Raw genomic sequence first — 23,336 nt, forward strand, 5'->3', positions numbered from 1 at the left:
TAGTCAAGCATCTCCAGACCTAAACTCAATCTGTGGGGCCTCTTCAAATGGAAGGTGGAGGAGCACAAGGTCTCTAACATCCACCAGCTCCGTGATGTTGTCATGGAGGATGGAAGAGGATCAAGTGCTTCTTTTGAAGCTTTAGAGAACTCCATGCCCAAGACAGTTAAGGCACTGCTTGAAAATAATGGTGGCCACAAAAAATACTGACACTTTTGGCATAATTTGGATTTTGGCCACAGTGTAAATTTGGTGTCCTCTAAATAACTCAACACACATCCACTGATGTCTAAACCGCCGGCAACAAAGTGACATTTTCGAAGTGAAATGTCACTTTGTTGCCGGCGGTTTAGACATCAGTGGATGTGTGTTGAGTTATTTAGAGGACACCAAATTTACACTGTTATACAAGCTGCACACTGACACTGTACATTATATCAAAGTGTCAGATCTTCAGTGTTGTTCCATGAAACGATATAATACAATATTTACAAAAATGTGAGGGGTGTACTCACTTTTGTGATATATTGTATGATGGATCCAAAATGTTTTTGCTGGATCCCACTGAGTTTAATGGGGTCAGTCAGGTTTCCGTCATGAAAAAATATTTAAGCATTTTTCTCTATTGCTATTACAATTGCAACTGAGCCACCTAACGTATAGGTTAACAGCGGCTCTTAACCCGTCAGTCATCATAACATGCAACCATTGGGTAGTATATGAAATCCGTGTCCATGATCTTCTATATTGTGTTATTTCAGATATTCTATTCATTGTTTTTATCACCTATTTGTACAGCTGTACAGAACTTTACAAAGTATATCATTTTTATTGTGGTCAAGCACCTATATAGCCATATCACAGCATCCAAATGTAGAAGCGTGCTGGCACATTCCTTTTACCTGTCACTAGGGTCTTGCTGCCTCATCTGAGATCAGCATGATGTAGGGGCAGAGACTTTGATTCCAGCCTTGTGTCACTTACTTTACTGGGTGCTGCAGTCTTGATTAAAAACTTGTCTGCAGGTCTAGCGTTTCTCTTTTATAACCCTGTCCCCACCAGTCATTGGCAGCTTTCTATGTACACTGTGCATAGGCAGAAACCTGACAATGAGAGGTGGCGGTGGGGTTGGACTACCTGGAAGCAAGTTTACTAGTCCTCTAGTGATAATCTCCTGCTGATTAAACAATGATTTTATCAAAGCTACAGCAAAAAGCCCAGCAAGACAAGGCTCTAGTAAGAATAAACAGTTCTCACTTATCCACAGAGTAGGTGGTAAGTGTCAGATCACAGCCATCTTTGACAATCCATATGTTTGAAAGAAAAGATATGCGCCACTCCTTAGTGAGACTCCCAGCAAAACTGTGAATAGATAATAAATATCAATCTTGGGAGAACCCGTTTAAATTATAAAATTCTGCTGCCTGCTGTCACCACCATGGTCAGCTAACTTGATACAGACAATAGTGAGCTCAATAATTGCTGTGAGCTCCCCCTAGTGGTGGCTGCAGGAAAAAAAAAGGTTACGATGTGCTGATATAAACGTTTGATGTTTGTTTGGTGTCTCAATAGTACAATTCTTGGGCTTCTTCGCTAGGCTATAATGTCATGGTTCTTTCGGGTTGCACAGCTCGGATTTCTTGGTTCAATGACATAGAACAGATCATATGGCACTCATATTGTGGTAGCAGTAAAAATACCTCTCGTGGTAAGAGGTAGCCTATAATCAGCAAAAGCTGGGATTGTTTTGTATCATGCTAATGATTGTCACCACTAGTCTGGGGATACACGGTGACTGGCTGCAAAACGAGTCGCGTGTAAAGATCATTATGTGTTGATACTGCGAGGCAGCACAATCGAGAAAATGGGGTTGCACCGCAATCGCAACAAGCAGGTCTCAAAATATGGGACCTGGTTCTATATTTTACAAGTTGCATATATGGTGCCCAAAGGCTCACATTGACCCCCAGTCACTTTATGCAGTGACACACCTTCGGCCACAGGATCTGCGTCGCGGTCACAGTCACCGCGTAACCCCAGCATTATAAACATACAGATGTAGCAGAACTTGTCTTATTAAAAAGGAAATGTAGACAGCTTTCAGTGTGAGCTGAGAATAAAGAGACCAATGCATAATTGTCAACTTTCCACAAAGGTAAGGAAAGAAAAGAGACCTCCAGGATTCTAGAATGGGCGGCAAATTTCCAGGGGCACCGATAAAATCTCACATAACTACATAAATACTAGGAGTTAAGTAAGAGAATGTCACGCTGAGTTTTATTTCAGATGTTTCTGGAGGAGGAGCTGAGCGGAAATTCTCCAAATACTCTTCACATGCTCAATAGTCCGCCAAAAACATTGACTTTCTGCTTAGTTTTCACTCCAAAAACTCAGCAAAAACACTTGGAGTGAACACACCCTAGGGCTATGTCTGCACAGAGATTTTTTGAGGAGTATTTTGGAACAGATCCACTGCAAAATCCTCCTTGTTTGGGAGATCTTATTAGAATTTTAATCTTTGAAGTTTCAAAAAAAAAAAAAAAAAAATCAGCTGAAAATAGTCCACGTCCCTTCATTGAAGCAACTCATGAATTTGCAAATTCAAAGACTTAAAAAGCAGCTTAAAGAGTAACTGTAAGTTTTGTTTTTATTTCATAAATCAATAGTACACAGCTTTGTGATATATCTTATCAGGGAAATCTTCTTTCTCTTCCAGAATTGATCAGTCATTAACAAAATTATCAATTCTAAAGTAAAGTATGTATTCAGTGAAGACTTTCCCATTACTGAGATAGGAGATGGCAGCTGGTCCTTGGGGGATTCTATGTAGATAAGGGGGAGGAACGGCGGTGCCCTGCCTCTAGCTCCTCCCTCTGCATCTAATTCCTCCCTCTTCCTGTAGCCCTTTCCTCTGCCTCTAGCTTCTCTCTCTGCCTCTAGCTCTCCCCCATCTGCATCTACCTCCACGCCTGCCTTTAGCTCCTCCCTCTGCCTTTAGCTCCCCCCTCTGCATATAGCTCCTATCTCTGCCTCTAGCTCCTCCCCTCTGCCTTTAGGTCCACCCCTGCCTTTACCTTTTCACTCTGCATATAGCTCCTCTCTCTGCCTCTAGCTCCTCCCTCTGCCTCCAGCTCCTCCCTCTTCATATAGCTCCCCCTTTGCCTCTAGCTCCACCCCTGCCTTTACCTCCTCCCTCTGCCTTTAGCTCCTCCCTCTGCCTTTTATTATTATTATTATTATTATTATTATTATTTATTTTTATAGCGCCATTTATTCCATGGCGCTTTACAGTGAAAGAGGGTATACATACAACAATCATTAACAGTACATAACAGACTGGTATAGGAGGAGAGAGGACCCTGCCCGCGAGGGCTCACAGTCTACAGGGAATGGGGGATGGTACAATAGGTGAGGGCAGAGCTGGTTGCGCAGTGGTGTACTGGACTGAGGGCTATTGTAGGTTGTAGGCTTGTTGGAAGAGATGGTTCTTGAGATTCCTCTTGAAGCTTTAGCCTTGCCTTTAGCTCCTTCCTCTGCCTTTAGTTCCTCCATCTGCCTGTAGCTCCTCCCTCTGCCTCCAGCTCCTCCCTAAGCATATAGCTCCCCCTTTGCCTCTAGCTCCACCCCTGACTTTAGCTCCTCCCTCTGCCTTTAGCTCCTTCCTCTCCCTTTAGCTGCTCTCTCTGCCTCTAGCTCCCCCTCTGCCTCAAGCTCCCCCCTCTGCCTCTAGCTTTTCCCTCTGCCTCTAGCTCCCACCTCTGCCTCTATCCCATACCTCTGCATTTAGCTCCTCCCTCTACATTTAGCTCCTCACTTTGCTTCTAACTCCTCCCTGTGTTTCTAGCCCCTTCCTCTGCTTCTAGCTCCACCCTGTGACTCTAGCTTCTCCCTGTGCCTCTAGCTCCTTCCTGTGTCTCTAGCCCCTCCCTCTACCCACAGGTTCCCCTTCTGCCTCTAGCCCCTCACACTGCTTCTAGCTCCTCCCTGTGCCTCTACTCCATCCCTCTGCCCATAGCTTCCCCTTCTGCCTCTAGCCCCTCCCACTGCCTCTAGCTCCTCCCTCTGCCTCTAGCCCCTCCCTCTGCCTCTAGCCCCTCCCTCTAGTTCCTCCCTCTAGCTCCTGTTTTCCCTCGTCATTATAGACTCTCATCAGCACCAGCTGCCATCTCCTCTCAGTAATGGAAAAGTCTTCACTGAATACAGATTTTACCTCAGAATTGTGAATTTCCAAAATGACTGGTCAATTCTGTCCGAGAAAGAAGCAGATTTTTCTGATAAGATACATTACAAAGTGGCTTATTTTCATGTGTACTATTGATGTATGAAATAAAAATTGAAACCATGGTTACACTTTAAGGAATAAAACTCTTCGAAAACACTTGAAAACCTCTTCATGAAATGCTTCAGGAAAAGAATATTTTCAACTTTCACAAAAAAAACCCTCCCCCAAAAAAGAAGCATTTTCTGAAATGGTTTTCCCTTGAAAAACTGTTGAATTTCTCCACCTTAAAAACTCTGTGTGAAGATAGCTTAAAGGGGTATTCCCATCTCCAAGATCCTATACTAATATATAGTAGGTGTAATAATAATAATATTAGCAAATACCTCCAATTAGAAATGTAGTATAGTTCTCCTGATTCACTGTCACTTACCTCATGTGCAAGGCATTACAGAACCTTCGGTATCCATGGTTACAACTACGAATAACCAACTAACTAACTGTGCCTATATGCGTGGTCGTAACCATGGATACCTAAGGTCCTGCAATGCCCTGAACATGAGGTAAATAAGGAAAGCTATACTACATTTCTAATAGGAGGTATTTGCTAATATTATTATTATTATTATTATTATTATTATTCCTTCTACATTTTGGGATAGGATCTTAGAGATGGGAATAACCCTTTAAGGTTTCTTTTTCCTGATGTCCAGTCACACATTCACAGGGAGGGCTGCCTACAGAAGGCTTAGGCCTCGTCCACACGTTGAGTATTTGGTGAGTTTTTACCTCAGTATTTGTAGCCAAAGTGGAACAATCAGAGGAAAAGTATAATAGAAACACGGATATTTTTCACCCCTTTCTGATTTTATCTACAAAAACTGAGGTAAAAACCTCACCAAATACTCAACGTCTGCACAGGGCCTTAACACTTCATCTGCCCAGTCACGTTCGGGGGTTTACATACAGCTCCATGTAAACTGCCCGATAAGATCGCAGATTATGGTATCACCTCGACTTCTCCCAAATGATGAAGCCATGTGTTCACCCCGTCCTGCTACATGTGTACGTTATTGGCGGCTTTACCTGCTATGTAGTGCTATATGTGACGTCTGCAGGTAGACAGGTGTCGTCATAGGACATTTTGGCACCAGACAAGTAGGTGTCAGTGACAGTAATGTCATCCAGCTCCGTGCTGAAATGATCCGGACTTCCCCCATTGGACGATTCCTTGATAACGCTGTAATTCAGAGCCACTCCGTAATTGGCCGGCTTCTCCGCTCGCTTCTTTTTGCACTTGCAGAGTTTCTTGAAAGCCGCTCTGAACTTCTGGGACATGAGATTGTAAATCACTGGGTTGATGGCGCTGTTCAGGTAAATACAAATTCTGCAGAATAGCACAAACCAATTTCCCAGGTAAGGACGAGAGAGGAAAGAATTGACGACGACCAGCGTCCTGTATGGCATCCACAGGAATGCAAACAGAATCACCACCACAGCCAACATTTTGGTGACCTGCGGAGATAAAAAGTGAGAAAAGAGAGTAAATGTTGATGCGGAATATAGAGGTATCGCCAAATAATACTGCTCCTGTCATGTCTATAAGAAACGCGCAAATGATATAAAAACATATGTAACGGGGGCAGGGGGCGCCTCAGGGGGTGTAGTCGGGTCCCCTCGCCTTGTGGGCCGCAGGCTGAACCCCGGCCCGGCCGTTACCTGCAATACAGGTGTGTTGTTGGGGCAGAGTGTGGATGCATGGGGCCCATTCATGACAGCGTTCTTTCTGTGCTCTCCAGCTCCTTCTTCACTTTCAGAAAAGAGACAATTGCAGGCAGTGGGTAAACCAAACACCGTTTTATTAGACAGAGCTTCCATCTTTCTAAGTGGATGAGAGGAGGGCAGGGCACTACTCAGCAACAATCATAGGCTTTTTGTAAATCCAAGCATACAGGCTGAATCACAGCTGATCCGGGGTGCACATATGCATAAAGTTCAGATTATATCCAATGTAAGAAGAGGAAAAAACGGCACTCACCAAATCGTTGCTGTGCAGGTTGCAGCTTTATTTCAAGCGCAGAGGTTACATGTGCGGTGGGGGCTGGTGGGGAGGGAGAGGACGCCGGACACGTCAGACGACGGCCGTTTCGCACTTACACAGTGCTTCAGCTGGTCTGAGTAGGTATGACATCAGATCCTTTTTATCCACATATCACATGTGGGTGATGCCAAAACAATTAAAAAAGTTAAAAACAATAATATTTGTCCAAATCTTACTGAACATGCAACATAGTAGCAAAGATTTACACATATATGAAACAAACGAATGTGCACTGAATCAACCCAAGAATACACTGAGATCATTCCTTTCATTTAACCCTAAAGGGCCTGTGGCATTGAACTTCAGAATATATTCAGATTCCCTCCTAAGCAATAATTTATGGGAGTCACCTCCTCTAGATGGGGGTTCTATCAACTCAATCCCTGCAAAGGACAGAACATTCTGATCGGAATTATGACATTCATTTATATGGTTAATCAACCTAGTAGCTCCTAATCCGCTCACAATAGAGTTCCTGTGCTCCCTGAACCTTACAAAAAGCTGCCGTATAGTTTTACCTATGTAAAAATATTTACACGGACAAAAAACTACATAAACGACCATTTTGGTCTTGCAAGTAATAAGGTGCTTTACTACATGTAAATGGCCACCAATCTCCAGTGTTCTACCAATTATGTGGAATCTGCAAAAAGAGCAGTTGCCACATCGGTAGTTGCCGACAGGGCCACTATACTGTAACCAGGTTCTAGGAGGAATGTACCGCTTTTTGACTATAATGTCGCCGATGTTCTTGCATCGCCTGTGTGTCACAAGTGGCTTATTCAAGGCCATTTCCCTGAGTTCAGTTACCCCCTCGATTATATGCCAGTTTTTATTTATGACCGATTTTATCTCACGGTCCATAGGGCCATATTTAAAATTAAATATAAAGCGATTTAATTGCTTTTTTTCACCTTTTTTCATAAGATTTTTATTGCGTGGGTCTTTTTCAAGCGAGATTTTCTCTTCAGCTTGTTTTTGCATTAAATTAATTAAATCGAGGGGGTAACCTCTTTCAAGAAAGCGTTGCCTGAGGTCTATTGTTTGGGTGTGCAGTATATCCGGATTGTTGGTAACCCTGTTCAATCTCAAAAATTGACTGAATGGGACCGATCTCAAAACGTGCCCTGGGTGGGCACTGCCATAGTGTAGCAATGTATTGACAGTGGTAGGTTTTCTATAGAGTTCCCGAGTGATACCCCCGTCCTGGGCCTTCAATTTCACATCCAGGAACTCTATAGTCTTGTCGCTAAAGGAAAACGTAAAGAGCATTGCTTTATGTGTCTTACGTATGGATTATTTATAGCCTAGATAATCCATACGTAAAACACATAAAGCAATATCAGCGCTTTGTAGATGATGTATTGATAATCTGGGATGGCAGTAAGGAACAATTTGAATCTTTTGTGGCATATTTGAATTTGGAAAATAATTACAATATGCTCTTTACGTTTTCCTTTAGCGACAAGACTATAGAGTTCCTGGATGTGAAATTGACGGCCCAGGACGGGGGTATCACTCGGGAACTCTATAGAAAACCTACCACTGTCAATACATTGCTACACTATGGCAGTGCCCACCCAGGGCACGTTTTGAGATCGGTCCCATTCAGTCAATTTTTGAGATTGAACAGGGTTACCAACAATCCGGATATACTGCACACCCAAACAATAGACCTCAGGCAACGCTTTCTTGAAAGAGGTTACCCCCTCGATTTAATTAATTTAATGCAAAAACAAGCTGAAGAGAAAATCTCGCTTGAAAAAGACCCACGCAATAAAAATCTTATGAAAAAAGGTGAAAAAAAGCAATTAAATCGCTTTATATTTAATTTTAAATATGGCCCTATGGACTGTGAGATAAAATCGGTCATAAATAAAAACTGGCATATAATCGAGGGGGTAACTGAACTCAAAGAAATGGCCTTGAATAAGCCACTTGTGACACACAGGCGATGCAAGAACATCGGCGACATTATAGTCAAAAAGCGGTACATTCCTCCTAGAACCTGGTTACAGTATAGTGGCCCTGTCGGCAACTACCGATGTGGCAACTGCTCTTTTTGCAGATTCCACATAATCGGTAGAACACTGGAGATTGGTGGCCATTTACATGTAGTAAAGCACCTTATTACTTGCAAGACCAAAATGGTCGTTTATGTAGTTTTTTGTCCGTGTAAATATTTTTACATAGGTAAAAATATACGGCAGCTTTTTGTAAGGTTCAGGGAGCACAGGAACTCTATTGTGAGCGGATTAGGAGCTACTAGGTTGATTAACCATATAAATGAATGTCATAATTCCGATCAGAATGTTCTGTCCTTTGCAGGGATTGAGTTGATAGAACCCCCATCTAGAGGAGGTGACTCCCATAAATTATTGCTTAGGAGGGAATCTGAATATATTATGAAGTTCAATGCCACAGGCCCTTTAGGGTTAAATGAAAGGAATGATCTCAGTGTATTCTTGGGTTGATTAAGTGCACATTCGTTTGTTTCATATATGTGTAAATCTTTGCTACTATGTTGCATGTTCAGTAAGATTTGGACAAATATTATTGTTTTTAACTTTTTTAATTGTTTTGGCATCACCCACATGTGATATGTGGATAAAAAGGATCTGATGTCATACCTACTCAGACCAGCTGAAGCACTGTGTAACTGCGAAACGGCCGTCGTCTGACGTGTCCGGCGTCCTCTCCCCCCCCACCAGCCCCCACCGCACATGTAACCTCTGCGCTTGAAATAAAGCTGCAACCTGCACAGCAACGATTTGGTGAGTGCCGTTTTTTCCTCTTCTTACATTGCTTCCATCTTTCTGTTTGCAGCAGGCTTACTTTAGTACGTTACAAGTTACAAGTCCTTTTCTACGAAAACGGTTTCCTTTTTCTCTACGGGCACTTTCCTTTGCCTGCAGGGGCCAATTGTTATCCCCCTCGCAGTGGTACTCCTATCCCGATTTTAGTCCAGCCCTTTCCCAGGGATTTGTATTGAACTAGGGGACGGCTCCAGTACTCACTACCGGCTCCGGATTAGCTCCAACTTCTTCGCTCCACTGCCACAGCACCCACTCCTGCACTCTGCCCCGGCACTTCTCCTCAGCTCTCTCCCATGTTACATCTCACAGCACACTGCCCTGCATTCAGAGCCCAACCCCCCTTCTCTTCCCTCCTAGGCTGCCCTGCCCCTTCCTTCCCTGTCACTGTTACCAGGGGAACCACTCACTACACTGGCACCTAGGGGGGGGAAGAACCGTACATAACACATAACATGGTACAATGTTCCACCATACTCCTGTGGCGTCTTCAGGGGGGGAAAAATGTCTTCTGCACACTAGGGGTCCGTCCACCCCTTACACATACATGCAAACAAACTAAAGCCTGCTTTACACCATACGATCCAGCATACGATATCGTATGCCGCACATTCAATTTGTTGAACGTGTCGCACAAACGAATAACCCCCCGTCACACGTACTTACCCGTCCATACGACCTCGATGTGGGCGGCGAACATCCACTTCCTGGAATGAGAGGGACGTTCGGCGTCACATCGACGTCACGCAGCAGCCGGCCAATAGAAGTGGAGGGGCGGAGATGAGCGGGACGTAAACATCCCGCCTACCTCCTTCCTTCCGCATAGCCGGTGGGAGCTGCAGGATGCAGGTAAGATCTGTTCATCGTTCCCGGGGTGTCACACACTGCGATGTGTGCTACTCGGGTACGATGAACAACCCGACGTGCAATTTTTAGGAATTGAACGACGTGCGATGAACGTTTTACCGTTCAATCGCAATCGCACGTAGCTGTTACATGCTACAATGTAATTTACAATGCCGGATGTGCGTCACTTACAACGTGACCCCGCCGACACATCGTAAGATATATTGTAGTGTGTAAAGCGCCCTTAAAGCGCCCTTAATCACAGTAACAGCGCTGAGAACAATACAAACAATAAAAGAAAATGGGGCTATAGTTTATCTGTGCAATTTATGAAATCTCGCCTTCTGAGATAAAGATTTACGCCTCAGAATTACTGCCTTAAGATTTATCTAACAGTGATATCCAGTATCTAAATAACAGTACCTCAAAGTGTGTGTTAACTGTCCCCAACAGTGCTTCATAGTGCTTAAATAATACCTCCATACAGTGCTAAGTAACAGTACCGTATTATGTCTCTGCAGCGCCATACAGTGCTTAAAATATAGCCATATATAATAAAAAATAAAAAAATTACAACTAATACCTCTTTTGTCACGCTAGGTATGGGGAAGTACCGAGCGAGCAGCGAAAAATAAGGTAAGGGAAACCCTGTGTCTAGGGAAGGGGGAGATGGTGACCCCTGGCCAAACCTACTGCTGGTCCCTGGTTTCCCTTACCACCCTAGATAGGTTTTGCACATATGTGCCAAGCCGAATACCTGACTCTAGGTATCCCTTGTGCTGAGCCCTAAGTAGTGAACAGGTGCGATGAGCTCTTCATCAACCCCACTAAATGCTAGAGGACACAAGGGGTAAAAATTGGGAAAAATGCGTGAACTATTTATCCACAAATGACTCAGGTAGAAGTTCAGCAAAGCTTCAGCAACGATACCACAGAGGAGTACAAGCCACCTGCTTGCAACCAGAGCTAGATTGAACTGAATAATATCACCAGCACCAGTCCAGGGAAGATGGGAGAATTTAAGTACAAGGGGAATACTGATGATCAGCAGCTGGGTGGAAGGAGCGCTTCCCTGGGTCCTAAAGAGGAATAAATTAATGAAAATCCAGCAGAAAAGCTACCTAGTACAATATATAAAAAACAAGATAGCCAGCACTAAATGTGCACTACTGCACTAAAAATTCTAAACTGTACTTATTATTAAAGTTTGAGATTTTTGGCAAAAAATTGCAATTTCTTGAGCTACCCCGCCACGTCACGGCAAATCTAATTGGGGCAGTCCTACGCTAAAATATTTTTATATAAAATGTGCCATACAGCCTCACATATGAAGAATAGAACTGTTCTTAGCAGCACTTACTTAGTGTTTTTCAATCATGAATCGTGGCTGTGAGCGGGACAGGTCCAAGCAAATGCTGCTTGTAGTAAATGGCCTATGGACAGGGCCTGATGGCTGAATGTGAACAGCCACCAATTGCCAAAATCAAGACAGGTGGAATACAACCGAAATTGGGGTGCACGGCAAGCTGGGGGTCAGCCACCGACCAATTCAATGAAGAAAAAACAAGATAACCAGCACTAAATGTGCACTACAGCACTAAAAATTCCAAACTGTACTTATTATTAAAATTTGAGATTTTTGGCAAAAAAATTGCAATTTCTTGAGCTACCCGCCACGTCATGGCAAATCTCATTGGGACAGTCCTACTCTAAAATATTTTGTATATCAAATGTGCCATAAGACCTCACATATGTTTGGAATTTTTAGTGCTGTAGTGCACATTTAGTGCTGGCTATCTTGTTTTTTTTCATTGAATTGGTCGGTGACTGACCCCCACCTTGCTATGCACCCCAATTTGGAATGTATTCCACCTGTCTTGATTTTGGCAATTGGTGGCTGTTCATATTCAGCCATCAGGCCCTGTCCACAGACTACTTCAAGTAGCATTTGCTTGGGCCTGTCCCGCCCACAGCCATGATTCAGTCATGGGTACGGGATTGAAAAACACCAAGTAAGTGCTGCTAAGAACAGTTCTATGTTTTCACATGTGAGGCCGTATTACACATTTTATATAAAAATATTTTAGAGTGGGACTGCCCCAAAGAGATTTGCCGTGACGTGGCGGGGTAGCTCAAAAAATTGCAATTTTTTTTGCCAAAAATCTCAAATTTTAATAATAAGTACAGTTTGGACTTTTTAGTGCTGTAGTGCACATTTAGTGCTGGGTATCTTGCTTTTTCTAGTACAATGTATACTAACAGCAGGAACAATTGAAAGTCAGGGAGCATTTTGCACAGCCAAACACTGTGACCTTCTACTGCCAGAATCCACATGATTGACTGTCACCTGTGACACACACGTGACATCTTCATAAAATAAGTGATAAAAATATTTAAATCTGTATGGACTACAACATGGATACGGTCAGTACAGCTGGGGACCAGGTCTATCAAATAGTGGGAGTCCCAAAGGTTTGTCATCACTGATCTTATATTTGTAAATTATGCTGTGAATAAGTGATAAAGACATTGTGCAAACAATTTCACAGTGATGCAGCTACAGCATCTACCTTCTCAGATGATCCCTCCCATGAGGCAAGCCTAGAATTCCCTCTCTATATCTTCTACTTTAGGTTGGCAACTACGGTATCAGTTCACCACTGTTACAAAGCACGCTCTCAACCCAGTGCCGTCTCCGGAAGCCCAGCAGCTCTGCTTCACCAATTTCTCGATTTTTCACCTAAAGCACCTGAAACGCCCGCGCTGGGGCCTGCAGGGCTGGCACGGCCACCGGGCCGGTGGTATTCGGGGTCAGGCTGTGAATGGCCTGACCCAGCCTCTGTGACCCCGGCGGGTTTCAATAAAGGGAAAGTCTGAAAGTCAGTCCAGTGTGACAAGGGGGATGGAAGGAGGGTAACGGGGTTCCTGGGGAGCTTGCCATTGTCGCAGCGGCCACTGAGGTCTTGGCCTCCTCTGCCGCAGTTCTCCCCCAGGAAACGGTATGGGACGGGGACAGGGTGCTAGCAGGGCCACCCGTGGTATGCGGCCAGATGTTTAGCCGCCGCTGCGCAGTCTCTCTCTGGGGCAGATGTTACAGGCAGCCGGATGGAATCGGTCCCCACGGGTGGAGCGGCTGAGCCCCGGGAGGTAAATGAGACCTAGGGCAACAGTACTCAGGGACAACAGGGGCACGGGGCGGTAGCATTACTCACAGCAGTCACGGAGTGTGGGTTCCAGTTTCTCTTTATTTACAGTCTGTTCCACATTGCACCCAGGTGCTGGTCCTCGTCGCCTGTAGCCTCTGGTCGGTCCCGGGCAGGTAGGAAGAAGGGGTCCGGTGAGGTGTTCTGAGGGTCTCTCTCTTTCATGTGCGTTAGTGCCGTCCTCGTGGCATGGAACATCTTGGGGCCTCGCCGCCTCTCTGTCTCTCTCTTGCCTGGTAGCGCACATCACCAACCGCCACCAGGTACAACATTCTCCAAAGTCCCCAGTCCTCGGCTCCATCCCCTTCCTCTAGATGTTATCAGCCCTGGTCTCATGGCATCTCCTTAGCAGAAGCTGTTCTTTGGAGGTCTGCACTCTCTCACAGCCTCTGTCATTCTGCTGAACTTCCTCTCTGTCCTGCACTGTACTCACTCCTCATTCAGGGCCCCCTCCCCTTGGGTTGTCCTGCCCGGGAAAAATGGGGGTAAAATTTAATACTCTGTAACGACCCGGTTGCAGGGGCATTACACACCACTCCAGCATTTTTTTTATTTCAGTAATTGAGTGTTGCTTGAAATGTAAGTCCCCTGCCCCTGGTGTTATACTCACCTTCCACTGTCTTCTTCTGTTATCACTGCCGTTCCAGTCTGTATCTGGCGATTTGTGACTTGCCGGCTTCTCCAGTCTTTCATGGAGCGCCGGAGGTCATAACTCAATAAAAGTCTATGGGGGCCTCATTTTTGCTCTCATAGAATTCTATTGAAAACTTGTGATGTAACTTCTGACTTCTGGCCAGTCAAAAGTGAAGGGCACAAGATGGTGCCGCGGGACTGAAGATGAAAACACTTGAGGGTGAGTATAAGATAAGGGGCAGAGGACTTACATTTAAAGCACCACTTCAGCACTGAAAAAATCCCAAAACTCTGTATTGATGCTTTAAAAGAAATAGCAGAGAAATTGGTGTAGTGGAGCTGCTGGTCCGGAGTGGGTTGAGAGTGCGCCCTCTAAGGCCATGTGCATTTGCTTTTTTCTTGCTTTTTGGTTGCCAAATATTTGTCAAAATCGTTGCCTAAAAAAAAGCAACATGTTATTTCATCATTGCGTTTTGGTTGCATTTTCAACCTATTGACTTCTCAATCTCAAACGCACTGTTTAAAATGCGGCAAAAATGCAGCAAAAACACATGGAAAATGCAACAAAAATGCATGTGTTTTTACTGCGTTATTTTGTCAAACACAGCGTTTACATTTTTCAAAACACTGCAGTTTAGTAGTCAAGGCAGAACAACTTGGCTTGGCAACTAAACTGCAGCGTTTTGACAAATGCAGCATTTTGATAAATGTAAACACTGCGTTTGACCAAAAAAAACATTGTTTTTGCCGTGTTTAGAGATTGAGAAGTCAATGGGTGGAAAATGCAACTGTGGCGCCCCTGAGACTTCAGTCGCCACAGGGTACCGTGTGGCATCCCTGAGGCTCAGTCACCATAGGGTATTGCATCTGACTTAAGCTGCAATGCTCATCTGGGTAAGAAGAGGTTAACCGCTGGTGTTTTCTAGCTTACACAACACAATGAGTCAGCAGTTACACACTCAGGAAGCCAGACAGCATGAGAAATTGTGCTCATTAGCATATCATAAAGGATCTTTAGAAATACTTTTTCTAAAGATCTCCTTATCTATGCTACTGTACTGCCCTGAGAGGGCTTGGCCGCTCCACTGCTCGGGCCGAGCCACTCGAGGTTCAGGCTCGGGTGGTCGGTGGTTCGAGCGCCTCCAGACTGGGGGGGCCACATCACTCACATAAGGGGAAGTGTGGCGCCCTGGACAAGCCAGGGGCCACAGAGAACAACACCAACACACCCCACACTCCCGGTCAGGCACACCGAAGTCAGACTAAAACCCTTGTTGCCTTCCTCCAGGGGCTGATGTCCACACCAGGGGGTGGGCCAGGCGGTTGGTCCCGCCCACCGAGGAGTTCACAGTCCTGGAGGCGGGAAAAGTAGACAGTCTAGCTAGGGAAGTGAAAGTGGAAGGAAGGAAAGTGGCAAGTGAGCAGACAAAAGTTGGTCCGGGTGTGTGGCCCGGACGGATCAGCAAGGTTGGCAGACGGTGGTGACTGTCTGCAGGAGTGGCCTATCGGAGTCTACCGTAAGGACCGTGGACGGGCGGTGGCCCGGTGGTACCGGACCAGTACACAAAGAGAAGTCAGCACCATCTGGCAGGGGCTTACGGACCCCGGCAAGGCTAGGAGTCGCCGTGAATTTGCCAAATTCGTTAGCGAAGGGAACCTCCTGGGTTTCCCAGCAGCCAAGTCCCGACAGAAGGCAACAGTCCAACCGAGAGAGGGAAACACAGTCACCGCCAAGGCTAAAGTTCCCAGGGCCAGAGCCTGCGGGCAAAAGGGGCTCCTCCAGCCCATATCCAAGCTGGGGAGCGGGTTACCGGTGGGAACCCATTGGAACCGTTTACAGTACATAGGTGCAGGGAAAGGCAGTCACCATCAACCTGCCGGGAGAAACAACACCGCAGCCGTCTGTGGGACCCGTCCATCCAGCCGTGTGTTTTACCGAGAACTGTATCCTCATCATTGGCTGAGTGAGTACCACCGTGCCATGCGGCACAGTGCTGCCCCCGCGACCCTGCACCTCACCAGGCCCTGTAACTCACCTACCATCCATCTCCACCCCATCACCGGGCCCCGGGACAACCAACCCCCTACCCACGGAGGGGAGAACTAACAACAAAGCTGCTCCCTGTCACCACTCCCGGGATCCCTGTCCAGAGCAGCGGTAGTGTCACCAATATCACCACAACCGTGGGTGGCGTCACGGACAATATCCAAACCCCCACAATCCAATCAATTCCCCCTTTTCACTCACGGGCGAGGAACGCCGCTCGAGTCCCCGGGATCCGGCCCACCGCTCGAGCCACCACCGAGCAGCAGCAGCAGTAGCAGCAGCCGGACCCGAGCAGTGGGAGAGCGCAGCGTCCCCTCCTCCGCCCGCGACAACTTGGCGTCACGAACAGGATCCTACTGTTCTACCAACTGGTGGAAGTGCGCCTTGTGTGACCGCCAGAGGTGTTCGGCCGAAAAATTTGTGAAGCCGCCATCTTGGGCGCAAAAAATTCCCACTTGAGCGTCTCCTCGAGTAGTGGAGGCGCGAAGCCCAAAACTCCGCCCCAGTTGAGGAGGAGCCGGAAAGAGACTAAGGGGGACTGATGGCGTCTGGCCGCATGTAGCCCGCGGCTATAAAAGCAGAGATGCCAGGACTCTGCAGCGATACTGGGTTCCTGGAAGACTTCATTGCCAAGATGCACAGTCCGACTACCAACGAGGACGTTCCCGCACCCGGCACAGCGATGTGGCTGAGAGACCGGACCGCCCCGCTGAATAACCGTCTGCAAGCCCACATGCAGCTCCTCCTGGAGGAGTGGGAGACCGACATGGCGGACGTGGTGGCTGCTATGCGGAGACGCGAGGTGGAAGAGGATTTGGAGGAATGGGTAAGAGACCCACGCCCCTGTATTCCCGAGGGATCGGCCACTGTGGCTGAGGAGCCCGGCCTGCACCCGCTCACCCTGCGAGGAACGCCGCTCGAGTCCCCGGGATCCGGCTCACCGCTCGAACCACCACCGAGCAGCAGCAGCCGGACCCGAGCAGTGGGAGAGCGCAGCGTCCCCTCCTCCGCCCGCGACAGAAGCAATGGGGTGGTGGTGTACGGTGGGTGTCGGGTGAGCCGTGACGCCACCCACGGGTTGTGGTGATGGGATGCACCACCGCTGCGGCAGGAGTGAAGGGTATTCCCGGGATCGGTGTTGGTGGCACAGCCTTGGTGTTAACCCCTCCTTGGGTAGGGGCGGTGCGTCCCGGGGCCCGATGGTGACGGCGATGGCGATGTGGTGCAGGGCGCAGCGCTGCGGTGCGGTGCCCGGATGGCACCGGTGTACTCACGATTAATCACACTCAGAGTCACTGGTAAACCAAAGTTCGAGGATGGTCTGTACCCGCGGCCGGCTGCTGATGTCCCCAGTGAGGTTGGTGATGGTCCCTGCACCTTTGGTTTTTCGTGTTCGGCTCCCCTACCTGGGCAGTGGTAGCCCGCTCCCCGGCGTTCAGCTGCCGGAGGAGCCCTCTGTTGCCCACTGGCGCTGGCCCGTCAGGTGGTTGGCCTTTGGCGGTGGCGCTCACCCGGTCTCAGTGGGCTTTTGCCTTCTTTCGGGTCTTGGGGTGAGAATGAACCCATGAGGTCCAGACTGCAATCAGTCAATTTGCCTACACTCAGTGGTTTCCAAGCTAGGACGGGGTCTGAGTACCCGGTTTCTGGTGCTCCGGTAAACGGTTGACTCCCTGGTTCAGGTCCGGCGGGCTCCAACCCTGCCCGGTCCCTACGGTTCCGCCGGTCGTACACCGGTACTCTTGCAGGCAGCCACCACCGTCTGCCTGCCAGATGTTACAAGGGTCCCAGGCTCCTACCCGGGTCCCTGACAGCTCTACTCCTCTACACCTCCTGTCACTGTCACAAGCAGAAGGAGTTGTAGAGTGTTTCCTGTCTCAGGATAGTAGTCTCCTCGGTGGGCGCATCTTTCCGCCTGACTCCGCCCACCTGGTGTGCCCTACTTGCCCTGAGGGAGGCATCAGGTCTCCCTTTCGGCTGACTGTTGTGTCCTCACTAAGGATCGGGGTGTGTGTGTGGTGTTGGTGGTGTTACCTGTGACCCCTGGGGGTCCAGGGCGTCACACTACTAGATACAGGGACAGTTAGGCAAGGATTAGAAATATGCACCCAGAACTGTTCATGGTTCTGGGTGCATATTGGACCTGACAAGTTCCCTTTACAAGCCATATAAAAGACTGAAAATATAAACAGTGAGTTGTTTTTACATGTGACACACCTGCATCAGGCCCTGGGGGTTACTCGTCACCGGGCTGGCTCTATTTTGCTCGGAGGATGTCACCTGTGGTATGCGGCAATATGGATGCAATATGCGGCAATATAAATAGCCGCATCCGCGGCTATTCAGTTTCCCCTGGGGAGGTCGATGGTGTTGCAGCTGAGTTGGTATAGCTCTCCACATGTAGAGCTGAGTCCCCAGGGCTGAACGTGGTCTTGTGGAGTAATGGCGAGGTGCAGGGCCGGAGGCGAAGGGAATAACTAGGCAACACAGGAATGCAGTCAAAAGATCTTTACTCACAGTTCAGAGTTCCAGATTACCAATTCCGGACGATCAAATGCTACCCTTGGAGTGCTGAGCTCTGCTGTGATGTGCCCCATCCGATCCCCGGATAGTTCGGAGGCACAATCCGGTACACCCTTCAGTGTCCGTTCCTGGTCGTCTTCCTGCGCTGACCTCTCGCGTTTGTCCCACGCCTACACACACAGAGCCCCGAGCCGGTGTCCGCGGACCCTGTCAGGTGGCTTGAAAAGCTATGCCTTGGCCCTATGTGGTCCCCTTTTCACTGGATGTGTGCGGATGTTGCTCCAGTACTTGCAGTAGCCTTAGCCTCCGGTTTGCTAGCTGAGACTTGAAGTTTTCCACTAGTTGAGGGGTCAGTCCCCTATGCGGCCAAGTCCCTCCACACCAGTATGCAGGTGTTGAAAAGAGTCCATGGGTGTATGGCGCACTTCCCATGGCCCTAGGACCCCTTCTTTCCCACGATCCTGAGACAAGCTGATTCAGCCCTCGTCCCTAGGACCGCTGTCCTCCGCATCCTCTTCCAACTAGATCACGTTCTACAGTCTGTTCCCACTAACTAGACTCCACCCCCAGGCTGGCATCGGACTGTATTTTCCAATGGCGCAATCAAACGGTGCAACGTGCCCTAACCACGGTCTAGTGGAGTGTTGCTAAATAAGAGTGTCTGTGGTTGTGTATATTGATTTGTGACCTCCTTCCTACCCGGGAATGGGTTACTACACCTCTGGCTGAGGTGCAGTACCTCTGTGGCGACTGAAGCCTCAGGGGCACCACACATGCAAATTCTTATGTTCTTTTTTTTTGTCTTTCATTTTGTTTTTCAAGTGGGATTCAGAGTGGATCCACCCAAAAAAAAAAAATGTCGTGTGACCATGCCCTGAATAAAATCAGTCCTAAATTATGGAGCCGTTGATTTCCCACATAATACTGCCATATAGCGCCAAAGTTCATGCTATACCATGAAACATGCAAAAATGATACCACTCGTATGTGAACTGTGCAGTACAAACACGGAGGTGTGAATTCGGCTTTTATACTCAAGCAGAAATGATGACATACTCCATCAGGTATCACGTTAAGGAGCTACTTTGCATAAAGGCTGTATACAGCACCATATGGCAGCACACGGAGTGACTATAGAGCTGCATGTGTCTCTGTGCCGCTTCTCTGCACACGGCTTTATCATTATTTTTAACATTTGGACTAGTTATTCTTGGATTTTAAGTACAATTGTTCCATAATATTGCTCCATGCATAAAATAAAATGGACGGGCCTTCACCTGCCACTTATCTAACACCAGATGAAGCAATTTTAGCAAAATGGTAAAGGTGAAGGAACAGATTGTAATGAAGCATTTCTTCTAAGTGTACCACATCGTACCCGAACAATAGATGTAAATAGCCGCTTGTCACAACACGACGCACTGTAATCACTCACAGATACAATAAAGCCGCTCTCCTTACGTCTACTTTGCGCTCCAGCCCGGCCGAACCGCTCATTACCTTCTGCTGTGTTTCTATCATATTTTGGGCACATGGCCAAGAAGCGTTCTGTTATAATAGAAGCTTTTTAGCCAAAAAATGTTGGAAAAAAAAGTATTAAAAATTAATTTGACCCCCCCCTTACATTTTATAGCAAACCTTCTGAAGTTTGTTACAATGTAGGCGTTCAAGCATTCAAGCCTTTAAGTAATATATATCCACCTGTGAAATTAGGGTAATTCCGCTATATTACTGTAATAAAATATGTATTTTTGGATCCTTTGTGCCGGTTATTACAGAATGGAGATCTGCGGTGATCCGTAACCAGGTCTGCTATAATATTACAATTTATACAGCACATTTCACACTTAAATCTGTAGACATTTTATATGTGCATTGGGATGTGCTAATATAAGTGAATATATAATAGGCAAGAACAGATAATAATAATAATAATAATAATCACCATAATAATAATATTAATAATATAATATTTATTCAGTTATATAGCGAAGTTAATTCCATAGCGCTTTACATACATCAGAAATACTGTTCCTATTGGGGTTCACAATCTAAAGCCTCCATCAGTATGTCTTTGGAATGTGGGAGGAAACAGGAGAACCCAGAGGAAACCCACCCAAACTCCTTGCAGATGTTGTCCGTAGTGGGATTTAAACCCAGGACCCCAACACTGCAAGACTGAGCCACCTTGCCACTCTTCTGTATTCTCTAAGACTCCCTTCATACATCCGTGATAAAAACGCACGCTTTTCACTGTCTGTGGTGTGGGTGCGTATGTATGTGTGTGTTCAGCGTGTGCTGTCAGTATTTTCTCCGTGTGATATGTGTGACAGCACATGGACAGCAGGAACTTCTAGACTCACCTGTCCCCATGCTGCTTTCTCCGACGCTGCTGCTTCTGGGTCCGTGATGCAGTGAATATTCATGAGCATAATGAGCGGGCCCAGAAGCAAGTGACAGCAGAGCCTTAGACAGCAGCACTGGAGACAGGTGAGTATAGAAATTCATTTTATATCAAACACACGTGTTTTCTCCAGTACGTGTCACACGGATCACATCAGTGTGACATCATTGCTGCCAAAGAAAAACGGACTTGTCTTTGTGCGGAACACATAGACACACATGTGCTCCATACAGACACACATCCGTGAGAAAACACAAATGTGTGTGAAGACCCATTGATTTGAATGGGTCTGCGTATGTCCGTGTCTTCAGTACGTATGACACTGGAAGAGGCCCTAAGAATATTGACCTCCAGGCTTTTTTTGTAAGTAACATTTGCTAATTTTACGTTCCACAATCACAGAAACACCCTCCTGTACAACGGATGTCCACAAAGAATTAAATATATTGTTAGAAAAAATTGTACAGCCTTGGTTAAAAATGCAATTCTACACACAACTAATGGTCATGAGTGGTGCAGTATTTTTTGGAAGAAAGCAATCATGTTTTTCTAATCCCATACAACTTGAGTTGTCTGTTCCTTTTTCAGGCTAAGGCTATTTGCATGCAGTAACTGTATTTGCATGCAGTTACGCTGTGATCTGCACCGCAGCGTAACTGCATGCGTCCTGCGTCTCCAGCATAATCTATAGAGATTATGCAGGAGACGTGCGCACGTGGCGTATTAGAACGCAGCGCTTCGGCTGCTGCCCGAAGCGCGCCTTCTAAGAAGTGACATGTCACTTCTTTCCTGCGCTCTGCATGCAGCGCCCGCTCTGTCTATGGGAGGGCTGCACTCAGAGCGCATGAAATCGGCTTTTTTTTTTTTTCATTACGGACTTTCTGCAGCGATTTGAAGTGCACGTGTGCTGTTCAAATCGCTGCAGATATTTCTGCAGGGACAGAAGGCTACGTGCGCACATAGCCTAAGTTCCCAAGATGAGAATTTGGTGCGTTTTGATTATTTTGCCTGTTTTCCAAAAATCACATTGTCTAACAATTTCATGCAAAGTGAAAGGGATTAATAGACGTCTCATGTCCACTATGCTTTTTCTTTATGTAGCAGAGACTGACATCCAATGCGTTTTTTAAATCTGCAAAGACAATTTCTCTCGCTGTAAATATGCATTTTATTTGCAGATTTTCCCTATAGACTTGAAGGAGATGCAGAAAATCTGCAGATAAATAACAGTGGGAAAACAACAAAAAAATCACATAATCTGCACATAACTTTATCAATAAAGCTCAGCAACCTTCACACACCAAGAAGAAACTAAACATGCAGCTAAAAAAATGAGATAAAAATTCACAAAAAATATAAATAATCTATTTTAGTTAGTTGATGCAGAAATACTGCAGAAAATCTGACCCATAAAAAATTCACCAAATACTCAACTCAGGGGAAGATTTGTTAGTGGACAAAGATAGATGGAATCCGGCACCGATATCATAAAACATTATTTTTTTAAGCTACATATAGCCAAATGTAATTAAAATAGTAACCTATGACTAAGAATCTATTGTTCGAAAAGCGTAAGATGTTACATGATCCTTGGATTTATTTTAATTAGCTTTGGCTATATGCAGCCTATTAAATTAATGTTTTTATCATACCGGTGCCAACTTCATCTCCCTTTGTCCATTGTTGTATCCATCTGGGATTGCCGGCCCTGACCAGGCATTGAAGGCATCACTGAATCCATCGTTTTGCAATTGTACTGGTGAGCTGATGATCTACCCCCCCCCCTTTTCTTTTTTTTTTGCCTGATATATAGATGATTTGTTAAGCCTGGCTTTGCACACACCAGTCTTAATAAAGGATTCTGAGTATGATATGCTATATGATTCTACACATTATATCTTGATCTGCAGCACAGGATAGTTTTCGACATGTCACATTAAAAAATCAGACACCGATTTGAAAGAAATTCTGCAGCTAATCTTCATTTCTAATGTGAGTTTGCAGTGGATCTGCATGCTGGTTAGCCCCCTTCTATAGGGTTTATCTTCAGAAGACTTCCTACCATACACACTGTGCCTCTCTGAGGCCAGAACGCCTACACCCTTCTTCAGAAGCTGAATCATGTGAGGGAACAAAGTTGAGCGCAAACTTTGTATAGTGCTATGTGTGACGCCAACTCTTGTAAGAAAAGCTATCATGCCCACAGGGGTGTGTTAACATTCTAGGTGGGCTGACTATTCTAGGGAACTAATGCCCCATCGACTAGTCAAAGGGGTAATTTGCATATCATAAATGGACTTTTTTCTAGAGAGCTGTTTGTGTGCAATGTAATAAAAAGACTGTTACGCAGGGAATTTAGATAGGTACATACTGATGCTCAGGGGGTGAGAGCCTCTGGAGGGGGCTGTGTGAGCACTGACCGGAGTCAGTGTATGGAGGCTCCGAGGCCTCCTAAAGAAACCTTCAGATCAAGGAAGACCACCTTGGGGCAATGGTGTGCCCTGAGGTGGGTGCGCACAGTGGTACAAATGGACAGATAGAGGTAACGGT

General features: G+C 46.3%; 1 protein-coding gene across 1 annotated transcript in view; it reads right to left on the bottom strand.

The window, feature by feature from the left end:
- Positions 1 to 4,870: 4,870 nt before the first annotated feature.
- TRHR (thyrotropin releasing hormone receptor) overlaps positions 4,871 to 23,336 on the bottom strand; it is a 77,026-nt gene continuing 58,560 nt past the window's right edge. Inside the window, exon 3 of the mRNA XM_075316215.1 lies at positions 4,871 to 5,734. Within this exon, the coding sequence (XP_075172330.1) occupies positions 5,309 to 5,734 (426 nt within the window). The 3' untranslated portion in view covers positions 4,871 to 5,308. The remainder of the gene's footprint in view (positions 5,735 to 23,336) is intronic.

This window comes from Anomaloglossus baeobatrachus, chromosome 6, assembly GCF_048569485.1.
Source record: "Anomaloglossus baeobatrachus isolate aAnoBae1 chromosome 6, aAnoBae1.hap1, whole genome shotgun sequence".
Classification (NCBI taxonomy): domain Eukaryota; kingdom Metazoa; phylum Chordata; class Amphibia; order Anura; family Aromobatidae; genus Anomaloglossus; species Anomaloglossus baeobatrachus.